The 21,759-nt window shown below is 36.8% G+C and overlaps 1 protein-coding gene across 1 annotated transcript in view; it reads left to right on the top strand.

Annotated features, from left to right (window-relative positions):
* The window catches only part of QSER1 (glutamine and serine rich 1), an 87,539-nt gene that overhangs the window by 39,046 nt on the left and 26,734 nt on the right, over positions 1 to 21,759 (top strand). Inside the window, exons 2-5 of the mRNA XM_033208031.1 lie at positions 54 to 166; positions 855 to 1,016; positions 5,258 to 8,947; positions 21,231 to 21,553. Coding sequence (XP_033063922.1) covers positions 54 to 166; positions 855 to 1,016; positions 5,258 to 8,947; positions 21,231 to 21,553 — 4,288 coding nt within the window. The remainder of the gene's footprint in view (positions 1 to 53; positions 167 to 854; positions 1,017 to 5,257; positions 8,948 to 21,230; positions 21,554 to 21,759) is intronic.

Raw genomic sequence — 21,759 nt, 5'->3', positions numbered from 1 at the left:
TATCAAGTGGTTTGGACTGTATATTTTGTTCACCGATTTTTAATGTCCTCTAGTTTAAGCTATGAAGAAGGACATCCCTCACACTCTGAAACAGATCTCCTTCAGAGACAGAGTTTTGCAGCCTCTCATCAGCTTCCTGGATATGCTCCCACACCTCAACCTACTGGTAACAATTCTCTTGTGAAATATACTATGAGTCTGGGTACATTTAGTGAATAAGAAGGAAAACCAATTTTCATGTGTTGGGTTCTCAATGTGTAGGACATACTCATGCCATGGGAAATGAAATGAGAGTATAAGCTTGTTTTTTGTTTTTGTTTTTGACATTGCTCTCTTGGCCGGGCTGGAGTACAATGGCGTGATCTTGGCTCACTTGCAACCTCCACCTCCAGGGTTCAGGTGATTCTCCTGCTTCAGCCTCCCGAGTAGCTGGGACTACAGGCGCCTGCCACCATGCCCGGCTAATTTTTGTACTTTTTAGTAGAGATGGAGTTTCACCATATTGGCCAGGCTGGTCTCAAACTCCTGACCTTGTGATCCTTCCCCCTCGGCCTCCAGAAGTGCTGGGATTACAGGTGTGAGCTGCCGCACCCGGCCAAAGCTTTGGTTTTTACCAACAGGGAATATTTATATAATTAATAAATTAAAAGATCTTCTTTCATGCATCTTTGGAGATTTTAAATTATAAATATGCTTGGTCAAATTGATATGTTTACTATCAAAATAAAACCATTTGGGGCTGTAGAATGTTTTGGCCTCAATTTTCAGAAATTTTAAAATAGAGTCAGGAATATAATTTTATACAAGTACATATTTTTTTTTTACTTTGGGATATATTTTATCTTCAAATGTAGGTCTTTCTGGAATATTTGATACTAGTGTGAACAGTGCCAGCAGTAACACTAAAGATTCTTCAGTGATGAATTTTCTGTCTACTGCTGAATCCCGAGCTGCTCAGGCTGCTGCTTCAGGAACTACTCTCTTACCACAGTTCAGGGCTCCATCCTGGCAGACAGGTGATTCTCTGTTTTTAGAATTTTTAAGTCCTATAAAAATGCTGATGAAAAATATACATTTGATGGCCTTGTCATTGTGGCTGGGAGTTTTGTTACAATATTGATTTTCCACTGAACTTTAAGACCTGGAATTTTTCAAAATTTTCAGATGAATAAAATTCAAGAATTTATTACTGGCAGAAATTTAGTTTTAGCATTCTGACAAAAACTAATAAGTTGACATTGAGGGGTAGATAATGATTAAAGAAGGTCTGATATAAGGTTTATATCTAGCAATTACTTGTCTACTTGAAAGAAGCAAAGATTAAAATTTATTTTAGTGACTTCAAAATGGATAGGTGGTATAGTAAAAAAATTCTTGGGACTCATTTCATTGTTAGTGTTATATAAAGTTATCCTTAATTGGATAGATTAAAGCATTAATAAGAGCCATTACAAGTTGATATTATGATGTGCCCATTTTCCAGCAATAATTACAAGGTCTATAATGTTCTTTTCTATTTTTTCTATAATGTGCTTTTCTATTTTTTCTATCATTTTTCTTATTTTACTTTTCAACCGTTTCTCATCAAAAGTTGTATATATATATTTCTGTTTTTTGTGGTATGACAGGAATTTTTTTTGGAGTTTTTTTTTGAGTTTCGTTGTCTTAAAGAAGAAATGTCATAGTGTATTTGAGAATATGTTTTTAAAGGATAGCTATAGGAAATAGTATTTTAACATTCTCATGTAAATTCCACTAATAGAAGTTTCTCAGTATACCTTAGCGACTTTTTTTTCCTGCTTCTAAGGACATAATTAATGATTTGGTGAAATAAAATATTTTAAAACACAGCTTTATTTTTACTGCCTGAAATAATTTTATATTTCATGTATTTTCCTATTAGTATATTAGTTAGATTTTCCTATCTGTATAGTAGTGCTGAAACTTGAGAGTTGAAGAAATTGTAAAACAAAAGAAAATCTGTTAATATTTCTGTAAAGTGTTTTTACTCTTGTGTAGTTTGTTTTTAAAGTTTTTTTTGGCTTTTTAGGTTTCAACTTTGTTTTGTTTTGTTTTTTGAGACAGAGTCTTACTCTGTCGTGAAGGCTGGAGTGCAGTGGCACAATCTTGGCTCACTGCAACCTCTGCGTCCTGGGTTCAAGTGATTCTTGTGCCTCAGCCGCCTGAGTAGCTGGGATTACAGGCATGCACTACCATGCCCGGCTAATTTTTATGTTTTTAGTAGAGATGGGGTTGCACCACATTGGGCAGGCTGGTCTCAAACTCCTGACCTCACGTGATCTGCCTGCCTCGGCCTCCCAAAAGCGCCCGGCCTAGGATTCAATTTTTAACAATTCATTTTTACAATTATTTGTTAAATGCATTTAACAATTCATTTGTATCTGATCCTATAATTGAATTGCATTCAGAAGGACTTGGACTCTCAGGTTAGTAGGTAGAAGTTTTTTTATTTTTATTTTTTCAGAGCACGACTGATATTACTATCATATAGACATTTAAAAGAAATTTAATGGATTTTTGAGCACATTAAACTGGACCTAAACTAATGTACTCTAAATGGGAAATAAAAATGAAATTGAGACAAAAACATACACAACATATAAGGAACATCTTCTTTTGACATGTTTGAGATTATAATATGAGCATTAGATGCATTTCAGAATAGCTTCTGTGGGCATACTGTGGTGAATTTGCTAGCCTCTGTGACTCCCTTCTACATTAATCTAATAAATCATGCAGAAGTAAGTCAAGTAAGAAAGATCTTTTATCACTCTACTGGATAGAAGGATTTCAAGAAATAGAAGCTCCTTACCACCACTTTAAGCCCCAGATATTCTCTGTCCTTTCTAACTAGCCTCTCCTTATTCTAGGCATAACTGTGATAGTGTCAGTCACCATGTAATTATAATTGGTTCTTTAAATATGATTTGATATATGTGACATAAAACACTTACCTCATAATAACCATTAAAACCGAATCCATTATTTGTAACTTTACATTTACTTAACTGTCAGTTCTTTATTGCTGTTTACTTATTATGTTTTAACGCCCCCCCACCCCCACCCCACCCCAACACACACAAAAGAACAACAGGAGATCTCTGGTAAAGAGCAGTAGAGTCAGTTGGTTGGAGTTTCATGAATATCACGTGACCCTCAGCAAGTCACATCACCAGTCAACCCCCGTTTCCTCATTGCTAGAGCAAAGGAGTTGAACTATATTATCTCAAAAGACTATTCTAGTTCCTGTCAGTTTCAGTGTATTTTAAACATTTCTAAGTGTTACTTATTCTTTCAAGTGCCACTAGATATTTTCTATCTTTGTAATAGTAATTCTTTTTGGATATTTAATGGAAAGTAGGAAAATATTTTTCAAAGAGCCAGAGAATTGTTTTCCCCATTTTTCCAAAAATGAAAAAAAAAAATTTAATGGAAGTTCACATAAAACATTTAAATAGTAAAAAGGTATATAAAGTGGAAAGTGATAGTTCCTAACTTTTCAAAAAGGAATTAACAGTTTGTTATTTATTTTTATTGGATATCCTTCTATGTCAAAACATATACATCCACCTTCATCAATGTTTATGGCAATAGTATTATTGTGATATGCCATAATTATTTGACTGATCCCTTGTTTATGGACTTTTTGTTGTTTCTACTTACTGTAAACAGTAACTATAATGAACATCTGGTACAAATATTTTTGTATGCACTTACTTCTATAGAATACATTTCTACAGAGCTATCAGATCACAAGGGTATACCCAGTTTTACTTTTGCTATATGTGGCTAAAATGCTGTCCTGAAATGTTAACAGTCTCTTTCTGACAGTACTTTATTAATTTCTAATCAACTTTTCGTGATAAACATGCATCTGTTGTGATTGGGAAGTTGTTCATAGGAAGTCAAAGCTTGAAATGCAAGAGATTTTTAAAGTGAATATATTGTGGTAAAAGAAACTGCAGTTCACTGACTGGTTTTTTATATTTATTTATCATGTTAGATGTAGGCAAGTTAGTGTTTTTTTTTCCATTTTAATGTTATGTACATTTTAGTTTGTCCAATGGTATTTTGCGTTGGGACTTTGGGATAAATTAATCACTAGAGATAAGTACATTTTTACTGATTTCTTCATTTTCCTATGACCTTATCAAACTATATATAAATTCTCTTATATAACAATTACAGATATGAATTGCTGATATCATTGTAACTTCATTTTTGCTCTATGAAAGCTAGCTAATCCAGGCATGGTGGCTTGCACCTATAATCCCATCACTTTGGGAGACCAAGATAGGAGGATCACTTGTGCCCAGGAGTTCAAGATAGCCTGAGCAACATTGCAAGACCCCATATCTCTGCAAAATTTAAAAATTAACCAGGTTTTGGGGGCATGACCTGTAGTCTCAGCTACTTTGGACACTGCAGCTGCAGTGAGCTATGATCACAACACTGCGCTTTAGCCTGGGCAACAGAGTAAGACCTTGTCTCTTTTTTTTTTTTTTTTTTTTTTGAGACGGAGTCTTGCTCTGTCACCCAGGCTGGAGTGCAGTGGCCGGATCTCAGCTCACTGCAAGCTCCGCCTCCCGGGTTTACGCCATTCTCTTGCCTCAGCCTCCCGAGTAGCTGGGACTACAGGTGCCCGCCACCTCGCCCGGCTAGTTTTTTGTATATTTTAGTAGAGACGGGGTTTCACTGTGAACATCTTGTCTCTTAAGAAAAAAAAAAGAGGATGGAAGTGGAAAGCTAGCTATTTTGAAATGTTACATGCAGAACTTACTAGTCAAGTTTTTCAGTCTTTTTTTTTTTTTTTTTTTTTTTTTTTTTTTTTTTTTTTTTTGAGACAGAGTCTCGCTCTGCCCCCAGGCTGGAGTGCAGTGGCCGGATCTCAGCTCACTGCAAGCTCCGCCTCCCGGGTTCACGCCATTCTCCTGCCTCAGCCTCCAGAGTAGCTGGGACTACAGGCGCCCGCCACCTCGCCCAGCTAATTTTTTTTTTGTATTTTTAGTAGAGACGGGGTTTCACCGTGTTAGCCAGGATGGTCTCGATCTCCTGACCTCGTGATCCGCCCGTCTCGGCCTCCCAAAGTGCTGGGATTACAGGCTTGAGCCACCGCGCCCGGCCAAGTTTTTCAGTCTTAAGACATTTTAATAGGTTATGTAAGTCACTACTATGAAAACATATTAAAGTAATTGTACCATAATTACATAAAAATCTTTGTGCCTTTTCTTTATAGGCATGCATTCTTCAGCAGCAACTGAGCTGTTTGCTACTGGACCTTTGCCAAGCACTGGAACACTTCCACCATCTCTCTCTGCTTATCAGCATCCCACCACCTTCAGCAATAGAAACTTTGCTACCACTTCACCTTTGGTGCTTCAGGATTCAACTTTTAACACTACATCAAATGGAATTTTAAGTCATCATGACCCTTTGCTACAAATCAAGACTTCCCAGGGAACTGTTCCAACTGCTTTGGCATTTGAGCGCCTGGGCAGTTCTGTATTAAGTAACAGCATACCACCTCAGTCTTCAACATACCGCTCAGCTCAAGAGTCTGCACCCCATCTTTTACAACCTCAGTTTAGTTTGTTGCCTTCAGCACTTGGGGGAGCCCAGCAGACTCCTCAAGCCTACAGTTCAACTCTCTTTACTAGTTCTACTGCTTCCATTGAAAGAGCTCTTCTTCGAGAATGTAGTGTTATTAAACACCATCAGCGGCCTTCAGGTACCCAGTCAATTCAAGCACAACTGACTGGTTCACAGCACTCCTTACATAGTTATCTATCAAATTCAAGTGTAGTTAATTTTCAGGAAACAACCAGGCAGTCTTTATCCTGTAGCCCAATTGGAGATTCCACTCAGGTGAGCAATGGAGGATTACAACAGAAGACCTCCCAGGTCTCAGTGGAACTTGCTCAGTCTTACTCATCTGCGATTCCATCATCAGGGTATCCTCCTTCTACTACAAAAGTAAAAAGCTGTTCTACAGAACAACCACTAACATCAACCAAGACCCCTAAACCTCAAAGTATAATTCCTCCTGTGCAAACACTAAGCTATTCCAAACCTTTACATAACCAGAGTTCTGTAATATCGGGCCAAGCACAAATTTATTCTACAGCGCAGCTACCAAGCCTTTTATCAGTCAGTCAGTCCCAAAATTATGGTTTAGTACAGCCACATAATGTGCCATCTATTGTTCATTCACAGGTTTATAGGTCCAGCAAGGTGGAGAAATTGCCACCCTTGTATAAAACATTGACTTTTTCTGGGTCATCTCAGACTATAACTCCTGAAAATCAGACACTTAGTTATTCATCTAATCAGCAAGAGGTATTGTCTTCAGTTACAAATGAGAATTACCCTGCTCAAACAAGAGATCTGTCTTCAGTAAGTCAGTCTCAAAGTTACTCATCTGGTCACTCTCAGGGTTTATCACCAGTTAGCCAGACACAGGTTAGCTATTCATCTCAATCACAAGTTTTGTCAGTTGTTAGTCCTTCAGAAAGCTATGCTTCAGGGGAGTCCCTAACATTAACAGCCCCTTCTCTTTCTTATTCTTCTGCCTCTCGGGCTCAGAATTTGCCAGACTCTAGCCCGACCCAGAATTATATTTCTATGCATTCTTCTCAAAATGTTCAGACTCGAGAGTCATCATCTCCCCAGTCCCAGAAGTTTTTGCCTGGTGTCCAGTCATCATCTTTTGCATCCTCTACTCATTGTCAGACATTACAAAATAACATAACTTCCCCTGACCCAAAGTCTTATGCTGAAAGAAAGCTTGACTCAGATGTGTATACGTCTTCAAAGCAAGAAGATGGTTTTCCAATGCAAGAGTTACAGGTATTGCAGCCACAAGCATCTCTTGAGTCGTCAACCCAAAGGCTATCTGATGAGGAAATTAATGCTCAAGAATCAACTTATAAGGTGTCAAAAGCAGATGACAGGTATTCTCAGAGTGTAATCAGAAGTAATTCCCGTCTTGAAGATCAAGTTATTGGGGTTGCTCTACAAGCATCAAAGAAAGAAGAAAGCGTTGTTGGTTCAGTGACACAACTTAACCAACAAATTGGCCAAGTCAGTAATGCAGCTACCCTTGATCTTAAGAATGCAACTAATTTAATACAGACTCCACAAATAAGGTTGAATACTAAAGACTTAAAGCAGCAGCATCCTCTTGTACTTAAGGTGCATGAATCCAAGGTCCAGGAACAACACAATCAAATAATTAATGCTTCATCTCAGATTCAAATTCCAAATCATGCTTTAGGGCATGGCCCTCAGGCATCTCTTCCTAATACACAGGTCCTTTTAGATTCTGCCTGTGATTTACAGATTCTTCAGCAGTCAATACTGCAGGCAGGTTTAGGTCAAGTAAAGGCATCTTTACAAGCACAGCGTGTTCAAAGCCCTCAACAAATAGTACATCCTTTCCTTCAGATGGAAGGTCATGTTATTCAAAGCAATGGCGATCATTCTCAGCAGCAACTCCATCCTCAAAATCCTGAAGTTATGAAAATGGACCTCTCTGAGTCTTCAAAACCGTTACAACAACATCTAACAACAAAGGGCCATTTTAGTGAAACAAATCAACATGACTCAAAGAATCAGTTTGTTTCTCTTGGATCGATGTGTTTCCCAGAGGCAGTGCTTCTTAGTGATGAAAGAAATATTTTATCAAATGTAAATGATATCTTAGCAGCTACAGCAGCAGCTTGTGGAGTTACACCTTCTGAATTTTCCAAGTCAACTTCAAATGAAACCATGCAGGCTGTTGAAGATGGTGATTCTAAATCTTATTTTCAGCAGTCATTAGATGTCAGGCATGTGACTTCAGATTTTAACTCTATGACAGCTACAGTAGGAAAGCCACAGAATATAAATGATACTTCCTTAAATGGAAATCAGGTTACTGTGAACCTTTCACCAGTACCTACCCTTCAGTCAAAAATGACTCTTGATCAACAGCACATTGAAACACCTGGTCAAAATATACCAACTAAAGTAACTTCAGCAGTGGTTGGACCAAGTCATGAAGTCCAGGAGCAAAGTTCTGGCCCATTCAAGAAACAGTCTGCTACCAATCTTGAATCTGAAGAAGACAGTGAAGTTCCTGTTGATAGTACATTAAATAATAACAGAAACCAAGAGTTTGTTTCTAGTAGTAGAAGTATAAGTGGAGAGAGTGCTACATCAGAGAGTGAATTTACCTTAGGGGGTGAGGACAGTGGTGTGTCAGTGAACCCAGCTAGGAGTGCACTTGCACTGTTGGCCATGGCCCAATCTGGGGATGCAGTCAGTGTCAAGATTGAAGAAGAAAACCAAGATTTAATGCATTTTAACCTTCAAAAGAAAAGAACTAAAGGAAAAGGGCAGGTTAAAGAGGAAGACAATAGTAATCAGAAACAGCTGAAAAGACCTGCCCAAGGCAAACGCCAGAATCCAAGGGGAACAGATACATACTTACCATATACTCCTCCTTCCTCAGAAAGCTGCCATGATGGTTATCAGCATCAAGAAAAAATGAGACAGAAGATCAAAGAGGTGGAGGAAAAACAACCAGAAGTCAAAACAGGATTTATTGCGTCTTTCTTAGATTTCCTGAAATCTGGGCCCAAGCAGCAGTTTTCCACTCTTGCTGTACGAATGCCTAACAGGACTAGACGGCCAGGGACCCAGATGGTTCGTGCATTTTGTCCCCCACCACTTCCCAAGCCTTCATCCACAATACCCACACTTTCAGTGTCTGAAACTGGCAGTAACAGTCCATCAGATAAAGTTGATAATGAACTTAAAAACTTGGAACATTTATCTTCATTTTCTTCTGATGAAGATGATCCTGGATGTAGTCAAGATGCTTATAAAAGCATCTCTACTCCCTTAACTACTTTGGATGCTATTTCTGATAAAAAGAAGAAAACAGGTAAAGTTTTAAAATTTAGATTCATAATTATTACTTCTTTTTCGGGCTATAGCCCACATTTTAAGCTTTTTTCACTTAAAGCAGGTCTGCAAGTATATTTTCAGGACAAAATGTATAGGTAGGTATCTTAAGGACTTTTTAAAAAAAATTCTCTTGCCTGTAGGAAAGGTCTGGGTTTTAGGTTAAGTAGTTCTGATTTTTCTTGGCTTTTTGCCAAAGGCAACATAATCTGTACAGTGTGCCATCCAGATTTCTCTAATCTGAGACATGGTGAGGTCATTGAGGCACTGTATCGTGGGTATTGCTGTAGTATAAACCTGATACATTTTCTTAGTTTGCCAATTTTATCTGAAGATTAACATTTTAGTATTAAATATGGTTATGTGTAAATATGTTGCAGTAGTCCAAGTGACAAATGATAGCTTTTTTCAGATGAGACAACAGGGATGTTATAGAGTTAACATCTGAACCATATAAATATGGTTATGTGCAGCATGCGTATAATAATTAAGATACAATTTAACAATGTTGTGCTGGCTCCAAATCTTTGGGTATGTGCTAACCCAAATCTTTGGGTATGTGTTTCACTTGACTCTGTGGCTAAGGGAGCTTTAGAGGAAATATTTTAAGAAGCACTGACTTATATAAACAATTGGCAGTAAGTATGGAATTTTCTATTGTAAGAAACATGCCAAGGAAAAATTTATTTGTAACAATAATACAACTGCCACCTCTGTGCCAGGAACTAGTAGCAGTGTTGTGAGATAAACATTGTTATCTCCAATATACAGATGATATAACTGAGAATAAATGAATTATGTGGGCCCATACCCCTAGTAAGTGACAGAGCTGGAATCTGAACCCAGGTTTGTCTGGTTCTAGAGCCCACATTCTTTCTCAGCTCTTTAGGATAAATAGGGTGGTGCTTGAAGACTTAAACTTTGTTTTGTAACATACTTCCCAGCTTCTCTCTGGACTTGACTACCTTTAACTTCTAAAGTGTTACGTGACAACTGGTATCCAAATAATCTGTTAGCATAAATATCTGATAATACATTTCTAAAGAATTCTCATTTCATTACACAGGGAAATTAACATGATAGAAAGTCAGTCTTAGATTCAAAGACATTACTACCATGGATGTGTCTAATCCTAGTACGGTTTTATAACATCTCCCCCAGTTCAGAGTGCTTTGCAATCACTAGTATATTCCCTCTTACATTCCCAGAATAAACCTTTTGTAATCTCGGTTCTAAAACATGAGTCTAAAACTAGTTTCTTCCAGACATATGTTATCTCATTTTTAGTTAAAATCATCACTATCAACCTAATCCTTACTATTATGTCTTCGAAGTTCTCTTACCACCATCCCTGTTGCCTCATCTGAAAAAAGCCATCATTTGTCACATGGACTATTGCAACTGACTACTCATTACAAACTTTTTTTCTTTTTTTATTATTTTAAGAGACAGTCTTGCTCTGTCACCCAGGCTGGAGTACAGTGGTGTGATACTGGCTCACTGAAGCCTCAAACTCCTGGGCCCAGGCAATCTTCCTTCCTCAGCCTCCTGAGCAACTGGGACTACAGGCACATGCCACCATGCCTGGCTAATTTTTTAAAAATCTCTTGTAAAGATGGGATCTTGCTATGTTGCCCAGGCTGGTCTTGAACTCCTGGCCTCAAGCAGACCTCCCGCCTTGGCCTCCCAAAGTGCTGGGATTATAGGCATGAACCACTGTGCCTGGCCTAGAATTTTTTCTCACCAGTCTCTATGCCAGTCCATCTTCCACATTGTCAACAGATTCATCTTTATAAAAAAGGAAAGCTGATTGTTACTTCTATTTCAAAACACCTCTGTGCTTCATGGGAAAAATAAAGATTATATGTAAAAATTCCTTTTTCCATGTTTTACTCTCTTTCCACCGTCCCTCTTCTGTGACAATTGAATTTTTCATTGTTTCTTGGATGTCTGTCCCCCTTCCACAGTTGTGAACCTTTGAACACATTTTTCTCTATGTAGACTACTCTCTTTGCCAGTTTTTAGTCTAGAAGATACTTACTGATCTTTAAAGACTATTTTCAAAGTCATGTTGTAGACATTTTTCCAGACAGAATTAGTGCTCCTACCCTTTCAATTCCCACAGCCCTTAAATGTCAATGAAAGCATTTACTTTTGTGTTTTAATGTGTTCGTTTATATTTGCATATTTCATTAGAAAGTGAATTCCTTCAAGCTAGTGCAGGGTTATGGTTGAGAATTTAGGCTTTAGAGTTAAATCACCTTGGGTTCAACTTCTAGAATCATAGCTCTGTGACTTTAGGGCATGTTCCTCATCTGTAAAATGGGACATGGTGATACAGTCAGTATATATAGATATAGTCAGTATATAGTAACCTCTCGGGTTTTTGAAAGGACTCAGGGACATAAGGAACATAATGCATAATCTGAGTCATTAATTGTAGTTATACTGTATTCATCTTTGTATTTGAAAGACCTGAAATGTAGCAGGTACTCGAATAATGAGTGAGGGTATGTAAAAGAAAAGTAGAACATTGAGGTGACCATGAGTTAAAGTAGCCAGGTTTGGGTTTTAATTTTGTGAGTAGAATTCTGAGTTTTGCACATAGGTTGTATAGTCCCAAACAGTTAAAATGAAGTCACAGAGATACGATGAGCCTGTGGTACTCCACATTTCACAGTTCCATGGTAAATAACTTAAAAGTGAGTATATCTTCCACTGATGCCAGTTTCCAAATACTTGTAATATTTTCTGTAACATAGGCTTGCTGTTAGTTTTTTGTGGACTGCTATAGCCATTCTAAGCATATGAAGATGTCTTCAGTTGCAGCTGTTTCCTCCTGTTTTTTGACTTTTAAATTATTTTTGACTTTAAATTATTCACATGCCTAAAGGGCATATTCCTTGCTCTAAAATAATAAAGTTTTCTAGTTAAGTTTTTGATAAAATAATTATCTATAAAGTAAGAAATTTACATATTTACTTTCATTATAGGAGTTGGATTAAGAAAAAAAGAAAAAACTAATGGAACTGTATCTTGTATCAACAACATAAACTAAATCCTGGGCTCTTTTAGGCAAGATGGTGCACAGTTGTCTAACACTCTGAATTCTATATTTGCATTAAAAAGACCAATGAAATATAAAAACCCACCCCTAGTTTTGAATCCTGAAACGAGGGATGGGTGCTGTTTTCACCATTCCTTACTCCTTTCAGATTGAATTAAAGTTCAGTATAAAACTAGTTTTTACATTACTAAAATGCTTCTGAATCTGTATCAAGTAATTTACTATTATCAAGTCAGTGGAAGCAGAATGTTAGAGTATACAGTCTAGTTACAACTTGATTTCATTCAAAGTGACCGGTATATTTTTTCAAAATGAAGGCCAAGCTGACGAACAGCACTCAGCCCCGACTTCTTAGGAGAGCCATGGGTATGCAGAACAAACTGTTAAGGACACAAGTGACAGGCACCCACATCTCAACAATGTAATGAAACCAAAATTGGTGTTTCCCTGCAGTTTTGTTTGCATCTCTGGATAAAATGGACTTGGCTGAAATGTGTTAAAAGCTTTAAAAAAAAATGTGTAATACCACCGTCAGTTTTCTGGGCTTCTTGAAGATCTTTTAAAACTTAAAATTTGGGGCCAGGCACGGTGGCTCGCTCCTGTAATCCCAGCATTTTGGGAGGCCGAGGTGGGCGGATCACGAGGTCAGGAGATCGAGACCATCCTAGCTAACACAGTGAAACCCTGTCTCTACTAAAAATACAAAAAATTAGCCGGGCATGGTGGCGGGCACCTGTGGTCCCAGCTACTCGGGAGACTGAGGCAGGAGAATGGCGTGAACCCAGGAGGCGGAGCTTGCAGTGAGGGCGAGATTGCGCCACTGCACTCCAGCCTGGGCGACAGAGCAAGACTCCGTCTCAAAAATAAAATAAAATAAATAAAATAAACTTAAAATTTGGGTTTTAATTTTGTTTTAAGGTCTGTTTTAGTTCTTTGTCTCTGAAATTTATTTGGCATTATGGGATATTCTGGGTCTTTGTATATTGTGTAATTTTGGATTGTATCTTGGACATTTTGAGTGCTGTATTATAAAACTCTAGGTTCTATTAACATCCTCTGGAGCATATTGATTTATTTTGTTCTGTTTTAGCAGGCAGTCAGACCATAAGTTCTATCTTACTTTGTGTGAATGGTGTTTCCAGTATCAGTTCTGTTTTCAGACTTTTGCTTTGCTGCTATAGGTCTGTTTCAGCAGTTAGCCTGGAACTTGGGTGTATGGTAGACGGTGTTGTAGTTCAGATCTCAAAGACTTTCTTTTGCTAGTTTTGGTCTATCTTACACTTGTGCATCCTAGGTATGAAACTCTGATTTGTGTGGGTCCATACATAGAATGAGAGGATCCCATTCTCCAGCTCCCTTTTCCCTGGGATTTTCCCCACACTGCCCAGATCCCAGAGTCTCCTTTCCTAGTCATTTGCCTGGAAGGCTGGGATTGTTGTTTTTTTTGTTTTGTTTTGTTTTGTTTTTGAGATTTATCTGCCCATGCTTAGACATAATTCTCTGCAACTGGGACTGCCCTTGGGGCAATGCAGTGAGATAAATGAAGGAACAGGGATTCTCTCTATTGTCTTAATGCCTTAGGGGCCTTGTTTCTAGGTTGCTTTTGCCAAAAAGACAAGCGTTCTGTTAGGGTTTTAGATTTCTGATTCATTATTACTGCATTTCAGCTCTTTGACTTGGGCCCCTCTCTGGACAGAGTTGGGAGCAAAAAAGAGAAAAAAGAAATAGATGTTCCCCTTACTGTTAGCCTTGCACAAGGCTTCGTTACCCATTCCTCATGCCAGATAGAGGGTTTTGTTGTGAAGTTTCATTGCTTGGGGGTTGTAGAGTTTTGCTTGGGGACTATCATGATCCCTGCTTGGTCATGACAGATAATTTTAATCTGTTGAAAGATTTAACTTGCTAGTATTTTATTTGAGAGTTTTACACTTAGATTTATAAGTGAGATTAGCTTATAGTATTTTCTGTCTTAATCTGACTCACTTTTGTATTCAGGATTATGTTGATCTTACAAATTAAACTGGGAAAATTTTTCTGTTCATCTAAGCTTTGAAAGTTTATCATATATAATAGGGATTTGATAAAACTTTTCTAAGAATAGATCTAATTAACCATCTTTCCAATTTTTCTTGAGGTTGCTTGATCTGTCTAGGTCAATTTAAGAAAGTTACATTTTCTAGGAAAAATCATTCATTTAGATTGTAAACTCTGTGGCTGTAAAGTTGTCCATAGTAATCCCTAAGTTTTAGTCTCTTCTACCTCTGTAGTTATACCCTCTTTCTTCCTCTAAATAATTATTTGCATTTTTTCCTTGTCAGTGAAAGGTTTTGCCTAATAAATGCTTTTTTTTAAAGAGCCAAATTACTTTTATTTTTTTGCTCCTGTTATTTTTTGCTCTTTTTCTTAATGTCTGTTATTATCTTAATTCTTTTGCCCTGTATTCCTTGGGTATAATTTGATATCTCTTTCTGGCTTCTTGAGTTTAATACTTAGTTTATTTTTGTATTTTCTGTCTAATGGCATTTAAGCTGTAAGTTTTCTTCTTTGCACCATACTTTGACCATATCTAACAGTTTCAGTTTATAATGGTCTCACTTTCTTTTCAAACTGGTTTATTATTTCAGTTTTGATTTCATTTTTAGCCCAGGAGTTATGAGGAATGGTCAGGGGTTTTCTAGTAGTTTTTGTTTTAATTATTAATTTGACTCTTTTGTATTGTGTTCAGGGAATATGTTCACATTTTGAAATTTATGGAAATGTTGTTAGTAGCTTGGTAAATGGTCCGTTTTTATAGATAGTCCAATTTTTATAAATACTAAGTATTAATAGATTTTATTAATAGTGTTCAAATCCTTTATATCTTTTTTATTTAATAAATGATACTAGGTTATTTAAGAAAATGTTTACATATGAAACAAAATGTTTGTGCTTGTTACAGTTGGGTTGTAGTAGGGTTTGTATTCTCTACTTTTGTGTAGTCTAAAATTTCATAGTAATAAAAAGTTTTAAAACTCCTCTCTACCCTTATTTGTTTTTAGATTGCTTGATCTGTTGATTCCTGAGAAAGGTGTGTTAAAGTTTCCCATTATGTTATATTATTTTTCTAATACTGTTTACTTGATATTTTGAACCCATGTAATTCAGTGCATAAAATTTTACTACAGTTAAATTTCCTTTTATCATAATAAAATCTTTCTTTTTCCCACTTAATGATTTCAGTTTTTAATATTGTCATACTAATTTTGTTGTTATTAGCATTTTTTAGTATATTTTCCATATCTATGTTTTCTTTTGGAATATTTTTTCGTGTGAAATACAACCCACATATGAAAATTAAACATGCATAAAGAAAAATACAGAACAAAACTTCCACAGATTTGAAAATGCAGACATTATTCAAGCTACATTCCCTGGATACAGTGCAGCCGTTTCTAGAAAGAAAAAAGAAAGGAACAAAGAAAAACTCACCCTTCTAAATAACTCTTGGCTTAAAAAGGAAACCAAAACTGGAATGAATGACAAACTAATTGGAATGGACAGTGGAGCATTATATACTGAAACTAATAGGATGTGGCCAGGGTTTGGTGTGAAGAAGCAGATTTATAGTGTTAAATGTCATTCATTGGAAAGCAAGAAAGTATCAAAATTAATTGAGTATTAAATTAAACCCACTGTTAACCTCGAGAGCAAATCACTAACTGACTTGGATGGTAATCATTCTTACTTTTCTTAATATAATTTTACCATGTATGTATGCATCTCTAAAGACTATACTTTTTAGTTTGGGAAACATAGTGAGATCCTAGCTCTACAAAAAACAAAAAACAGCTGGGCATGTTGGCATGTGCCTGTCTTCCTAGCTAATGGGGAGCCTGAGGCAGGAGTATCGTATGAGCCCAGGAGTTTGAGGCTGCAGTGAGCTGGAATCACACCACTGCACTCCAGCCTGGGTGACAGAGCTAGATGCTATCTCTTAAAAAAAGAAAAGACTATTGTTTGGTTTGTTTTTAAAACTTCCTGTAAAGGGCATATAAATAAAGTATTGATGAATTTTCCCTCTACTAGAAGTTATACATTCTTTTCTAAAAAAAATTTTTTTTGCTTTTTTCATAGAAATTTTCAAACATATACAAAAGTACAGAGATTGGCATAATGAAACCCAATTCTGGGGGCATCATCCATTTCAATAATCATTATGTGGTCAGTCTTGCTATTTATTCATACCTTTATCTAGCTGCCCACCCCCTGATTATTTTGGTGAAATATTTCTATTCTTTTCCTGGTTACAATAGAAATTACAACATGCACTTTTAGCTTCTCCAAATCTGTCAGTATCTTCCTTTTTCTGAATAATACAGATTTTTGAACAGTGGAGCTCCATTTAATCCCTTCCTGACATAAATGTTATTGTTACACATATTTTAATTCTATCATCATTAATAGTCTTTTAGTCATTTGTTTACATTTACTTATACATTTCCCAGTTTACCCTTCATTCATTCTTACACCTCATAGCTTCTCCTTGGGATTATTTTGCATCTGATTAAAGCAAACTAAATACTAAAATACCTTTAGTATTTCCTTTTCTCAGAGTGTGCTGCAGCATCTCTGTTTTGGTTCACAGATAGCTATGTGATTTGTTTTGCCATATAACTTAGAAAGTATTTGCAAAAGTCAGTGACATTGCTATAACAAAGTCACTTTTATTCCTTAATTTGTCCATTATTTATATGAACATGGTTTCTCAGTTCTTATATCAATAACAGTGAAGGACAAATAAAATTGGTTGTAAAATCTATCTCAATAAGTACTATCCATGGATCCATGTATGAATAATTTTAAGTGCCATGTCCAACAGAAGCATGATTTTTACATTTAATACTTGTCTAAAATGTGAAAAGATACTAATTTGGATCAACTATACAATTGTATGTTAGAAATGTGTAATATTTTGAGCCTTCAGTTACAAATCAGTTTCCATTTACACACATATTTTTGTGTCAGAAAAGTATGACCGTGTAACTATAGCATTATAGAAATATGTTAGGATAAAATAGTATGGGCTCCTAACATGATTAGAATATTCATCTATATTTCCTCAAAGGCCTTTTCCCTTGAGTGGGAAATGTGTAAATGTATGAGGATGGCTTTAATTTGGGACAGGAACAGGTAGGCTGGCTGGTAGCAATAAGGAGGTCTTTACTCTATTTGTCAAGCACTTTAGTTCCTTCATGGATTTCCCCTGCTAGTCTGCATTTCCATTTTTTCTGTATTGGAAGTCTGGCTTTGCCTCAGGCCCTGGTTTGGTTTTCTCTCAGCTCCTCCACCATTCTAGGCAAGTAGAATTCACTTTCTTCAGAGTATAGCTTTTGCATTTTAGCCTGTGGTCAAACACCCCTTCTGCCTATAGCTCAGAACAGTTAAAGGGATCACTGGCCTTCCTTTCTTTTTTCTTTTTTTTGAGAAGGAATCTTGCTCTGTCACCCAGACTGGAGTGCAGTTGCACAATCTCGGCTCACTGCGACTTCCGCCTCCCAGGTTCAGGTGATTCTCTTGCCTCAGCCTCCCGAGTAGCTGAGATTACAGGCATCTGCCATTATGCCTGGCTAATTTTTGTATTTTAGTAGACATGGTGTTTTACCATGCTGGCCAGGCTGGTCTTGAATGCCTGACCTCAAGTGATCTGCCTGCCTCAGCCTCCCAAAGTGCTGGGATTACAGGCATGAACCACTGTGCCCAGCCTGGCCTTCCCATTTTTATTTACTTATTGTTGTATATGTGACTATTTTAGTTCATCAGTATTATTCAGACTTACCACTGGAGTGCTACATGTTCTTTATATTTGTTCCTCAGCCCAGAGTTCCTCTGTCAGCTCTGGTATTTGAAGTATTTTTAAGTTTTATTGAATTATAATTCATTCACAATAACATCTACTCATTTAAAGTGTACAGTTCAGTGGTTCATTGACTTGTGCAGTATTTCCATCTTTCAAAAAGAAACCCTGTATCCATTAAGGAGTCCATTCCCATACCCACACCCAGCTATAGGCAACCACAAATCTTTCTCTCTCTGTAGATTTGCCTATTTGGGATGTTTCGTGTAAAGGGAATCCTATGATATGTGACCTTCTGTAACTGGCTTCTTTCATTTAGCATAATGTTTTCAGGGTTTATCTATGTTGTAGCATGTTTCAGTATCTAATTCCTTTTTATTCCCTAATGTGGATATATCACATTTTGTATATCCAATTATCCATTGATAGAGTTTTTGGCTCTTATGAATAAATCTGTAAACATTCATGTACAAAGGTTTATATGGCTGTTTATTGTCTCTAGGGTACACATCCAGAAGTGGAATTCCTCAATCATATATCTGCATGCTTAATAGAGGAATGGCCAAACTATTTTCCAATGTGGTTGTACCATTTTACATTTTCATCAGTGATGTATAAAGACTCCATTCATTCCACTTTCTTGGTAACATTTGTTAATGTCTGTATTTTTAATTATAACCATCATAGTAGGATGGTTAACTATTCTTTCTCTATTAGAATGGTTCTGGCACCTTTTTTGAAAATCATTTGCTCATAAGTATAGGAGTTTATTTCTGAACTTTCATTCTATTTCATTGATCTGTACCTATGTATGTCCATGTCAGTATCACAGTCTGTATTTCTATAGCTTTATAGTAAGTTTTGAAATTGAGAAATGTCAGTCTTCCAACTTTGTTCTTTTTTTCCAAGATCGTTTTGGCTATTCTGGGTCCCTTTCATTTCCATATGAATTTAGGAACAATTTTTCAATTTTTGTAAAAAATGAAGCTCAGATTTTTATAGGAAGTGGGTTGATTCCATAGATCAGTTTGGGGAACATTGCCATCTAAACAGTGTTGCGTCTTCTCATCTATGAACATGGGATGTTTTTCCAGTTATATAGATCTTCTATAATTTATTTGAACAGTGTTTTTATAGTTTTTACAATGTAAGTTTTGCAGTTCTTTTGTTAAATTTATTCATAAATGTTACTTTTGATGCTATTATAAATGGAATTGTGTTCTTAATTTTATTTTTGGGTTGTTTACTGCAAATGTATAGAAATACATTTGATTTTTATATATTGATCTTATACCCTACAATCTTGCTGAACTCATTTTTTAGTTCTGATAGTTTTTCAGTATATTCCTTGGGATTTTTTGTTTGTTTGTTTTTTGAAATGGAGTTCTTGCTCTTGTTGCCCAGGATAGAGTGTAGTGGTGAGATCTTGGCTCACTGCAACCTCCGCCTCCCAGGTTTAGGCAGTTCTCCTGCCTCAGCCTCTCAAGTTGCTGGGATTGCAGGTGTGTGCCACCATGCCTGGCTAATTTTTTTGTATTCTTAGTAGAGACGGGATTTCACCATGTTGGCCAGGCTGGTCTCAAACTCCTGACCTCAGGTGATCCGCCCGCCTCGGCCTCCCAAAGTGCTGGGATTACAGGAGTGAGCCACTGTGCCCAGGCCTTGGGATTTTCTATATACAGGATCATGTAACCTGCAAATATAGTTTTGCTTCTTCAGATATCTTTCTTAGGGAGAAAGTTTACAGTTTTAACCACTATGTATGATGTTAGTTACTGATTTTTTCTAAATGTCCTCTGTAAAGTTGAGGAAGTTCCCAGGTAGTTGAATGTTTTTATCATAAAAGGGCATTACATTTTGTCAGATGCTTTTTCTTCACCTATTGAGATGATCCTGTGCTCCTATGCTGTTTTCTATTAACATAGTGTATTACATTGATTTTCAGGTGTTAAACTAACTTTGCATTCCTAAGATAAATCCCACGTGGTCACATTGTATGATTCTTTTTGTATGTTGGTGGATTTGCTAGTATTTCATTGTGGGTTTTTGTATTTATATACTAAGGGATATTAATCTATAGTTTTCTCATGCTGTTTTTGTCAGGTTTTGGTATTGGAATAATACTGGCTTCACAAAATGAGTTGGGAAGTGTTTCCTCCTATTGTTTGGAGTTTATAAAAGATTGATATATTTTAATTATTGATAGAATCATCCAGTGAAGCCATATGGGCCTATGCTTTTCTTTGTGGGATGTTTTGAAATTACTTTTATTTTCTTTACTTTGTATTGGGGTATTCAGATTTTCTATTTCTTCCCGAGTTTTTTTTTTTTTTCTTGAGACAGAGTCTCTGTTGCCCAGGCTGGAGTGCAGTGGCACAATCTTGGCTCACTGCAACCTCCGCCTCCCGGGTTCAAGCAATTCTCCTGCCTTACCCTCCTGAGTTGCTGGGATTACAGGCACACACCACCATGCCTGGCTAATTTTTGTATTTTTATTAGAGACAGGGTTTCACCGTGTTGGTCAGGCTGGTCTCAAACTCCTGACCTCGTGATCCACCCACTTTGGCCTCTAAAATGGTGGGATTACAGGCATGAGCCACCGCACCCGGCCCCAATCTTTGTTAGTAGTTTGTGTCTTTCTAGGAATTTGTTCATTTCATCTAACTTATTTAATTTGTTGGCATACAGTTTTTCATAGTACTACTTTATAATCATTTTAATTTTGGTAGCCTCTAGTGCTGTTTCAGAATGTTTTGGTTTTTTTTTTTCCCCACATGTATTTGGTTTTTCATCTTCTATGAAGAGTCACAGTTTTGGCTGGCCGACCCTTCCTTATCTTTTATCACTTTCATGTCTTTATTTTTATTATTTTTTTAGGTAGAGTCTTGTTCTGTCACCCACACTGGAGTGCAGTGGCACCATCATAGCTCACTGTAACCCTCAAACTCCTGGGCCCAAGCAATTTTTGCATCTCATCCTCCTGATTAGCTGAGACTACAGGCACACAACACTATGCTTGGCTAATTTTTTTGTTTTTTTTAATAGGGCTGGGACTACAGATGGTGAGTCACTACACCCAGCCTCTTTTAAAAATAGTTTTGCTCTACTTACATGGAATTGGCAACAGGAGGGTAGGTAGATAGTTGCAGGTTTGCAGTCTACTTGTCATTCAGACTCAATTCTCACATCTTTGATTCTTGAAAATTAACATCTATTGTCTAATTTCTTCCTGTGGTTTTGTTTCAACCAATTTTATTACAAAATAATCAAGTCTTTCTTTTTAAACTGTTTAAGTTTTACACAAAACAAGTAAGTGTTTAAATATTTTTAATACTGATTTCCATTTGCTTGGTTTCATTTCAGAAGCCTTACAGGTGGCAACTACTAGCCCAACTGCCAATACTACTGGTACGGCTACTACTTCCTCCACCACTGTCGGTGCAGTTAAGCAAGAACCTCTCCACTCTACTTCATATGCAGTAAATATTCTGGAAAATATAAGCTCTTCGGAATCCTCAAAGCCCATTGAACTTGATGGTCTTCCTTCAGACCAATTTGCAAAAGGACAGGACACTGTTGCCATAGAAGGTTTTACAGATGAGGAGAACACAGAAAGTGGAGGAGAAGGCCAATACAGAGAGCGTGACGAATTTGTGGTAAAGATAGAAGACATAGAGACTTTTAAGGTGATGTCAGCGTTCACCAGTGTAAAGGTCATAGTTTAGCCGGTGTGCCTGTGATAGCCTTCATTATGACTTTAATAGCATGCATCTACTTTGAATTATAGAAAGTTTTATCCCGTTATAAGTGTTTGATAAAATCAAAATATTAAGAGTAGATGTCAGATATCATTGAAGATAATTTTAACTTTAACTTAGTTGTATGTATTTCT

The sequence above is a fragment of the Trachypithecus francoisi genome, unplaced genomic scaffold (genome assembly GCF_009764315.1).
Source record: "Trachypithecus francoisi isolate TF-2019V2 unplaced genomic scaffold, Tfra_2.0 Lachesis_group8, whole genome shotgun sequence".
Classification (NCBI taxonomy): domain Eukaryota; kingdom Metazoa; phylum Chordata; class Mammalia; order Primates; family Cercopithecidae; genus Trachypithecus; species Trachypithecus francoisi.
The sequence above is the reverse complement of the archived record's forward strand: the minus strand, read 5'-3'. Positions and strand labels throughout refer to the sequence as shown.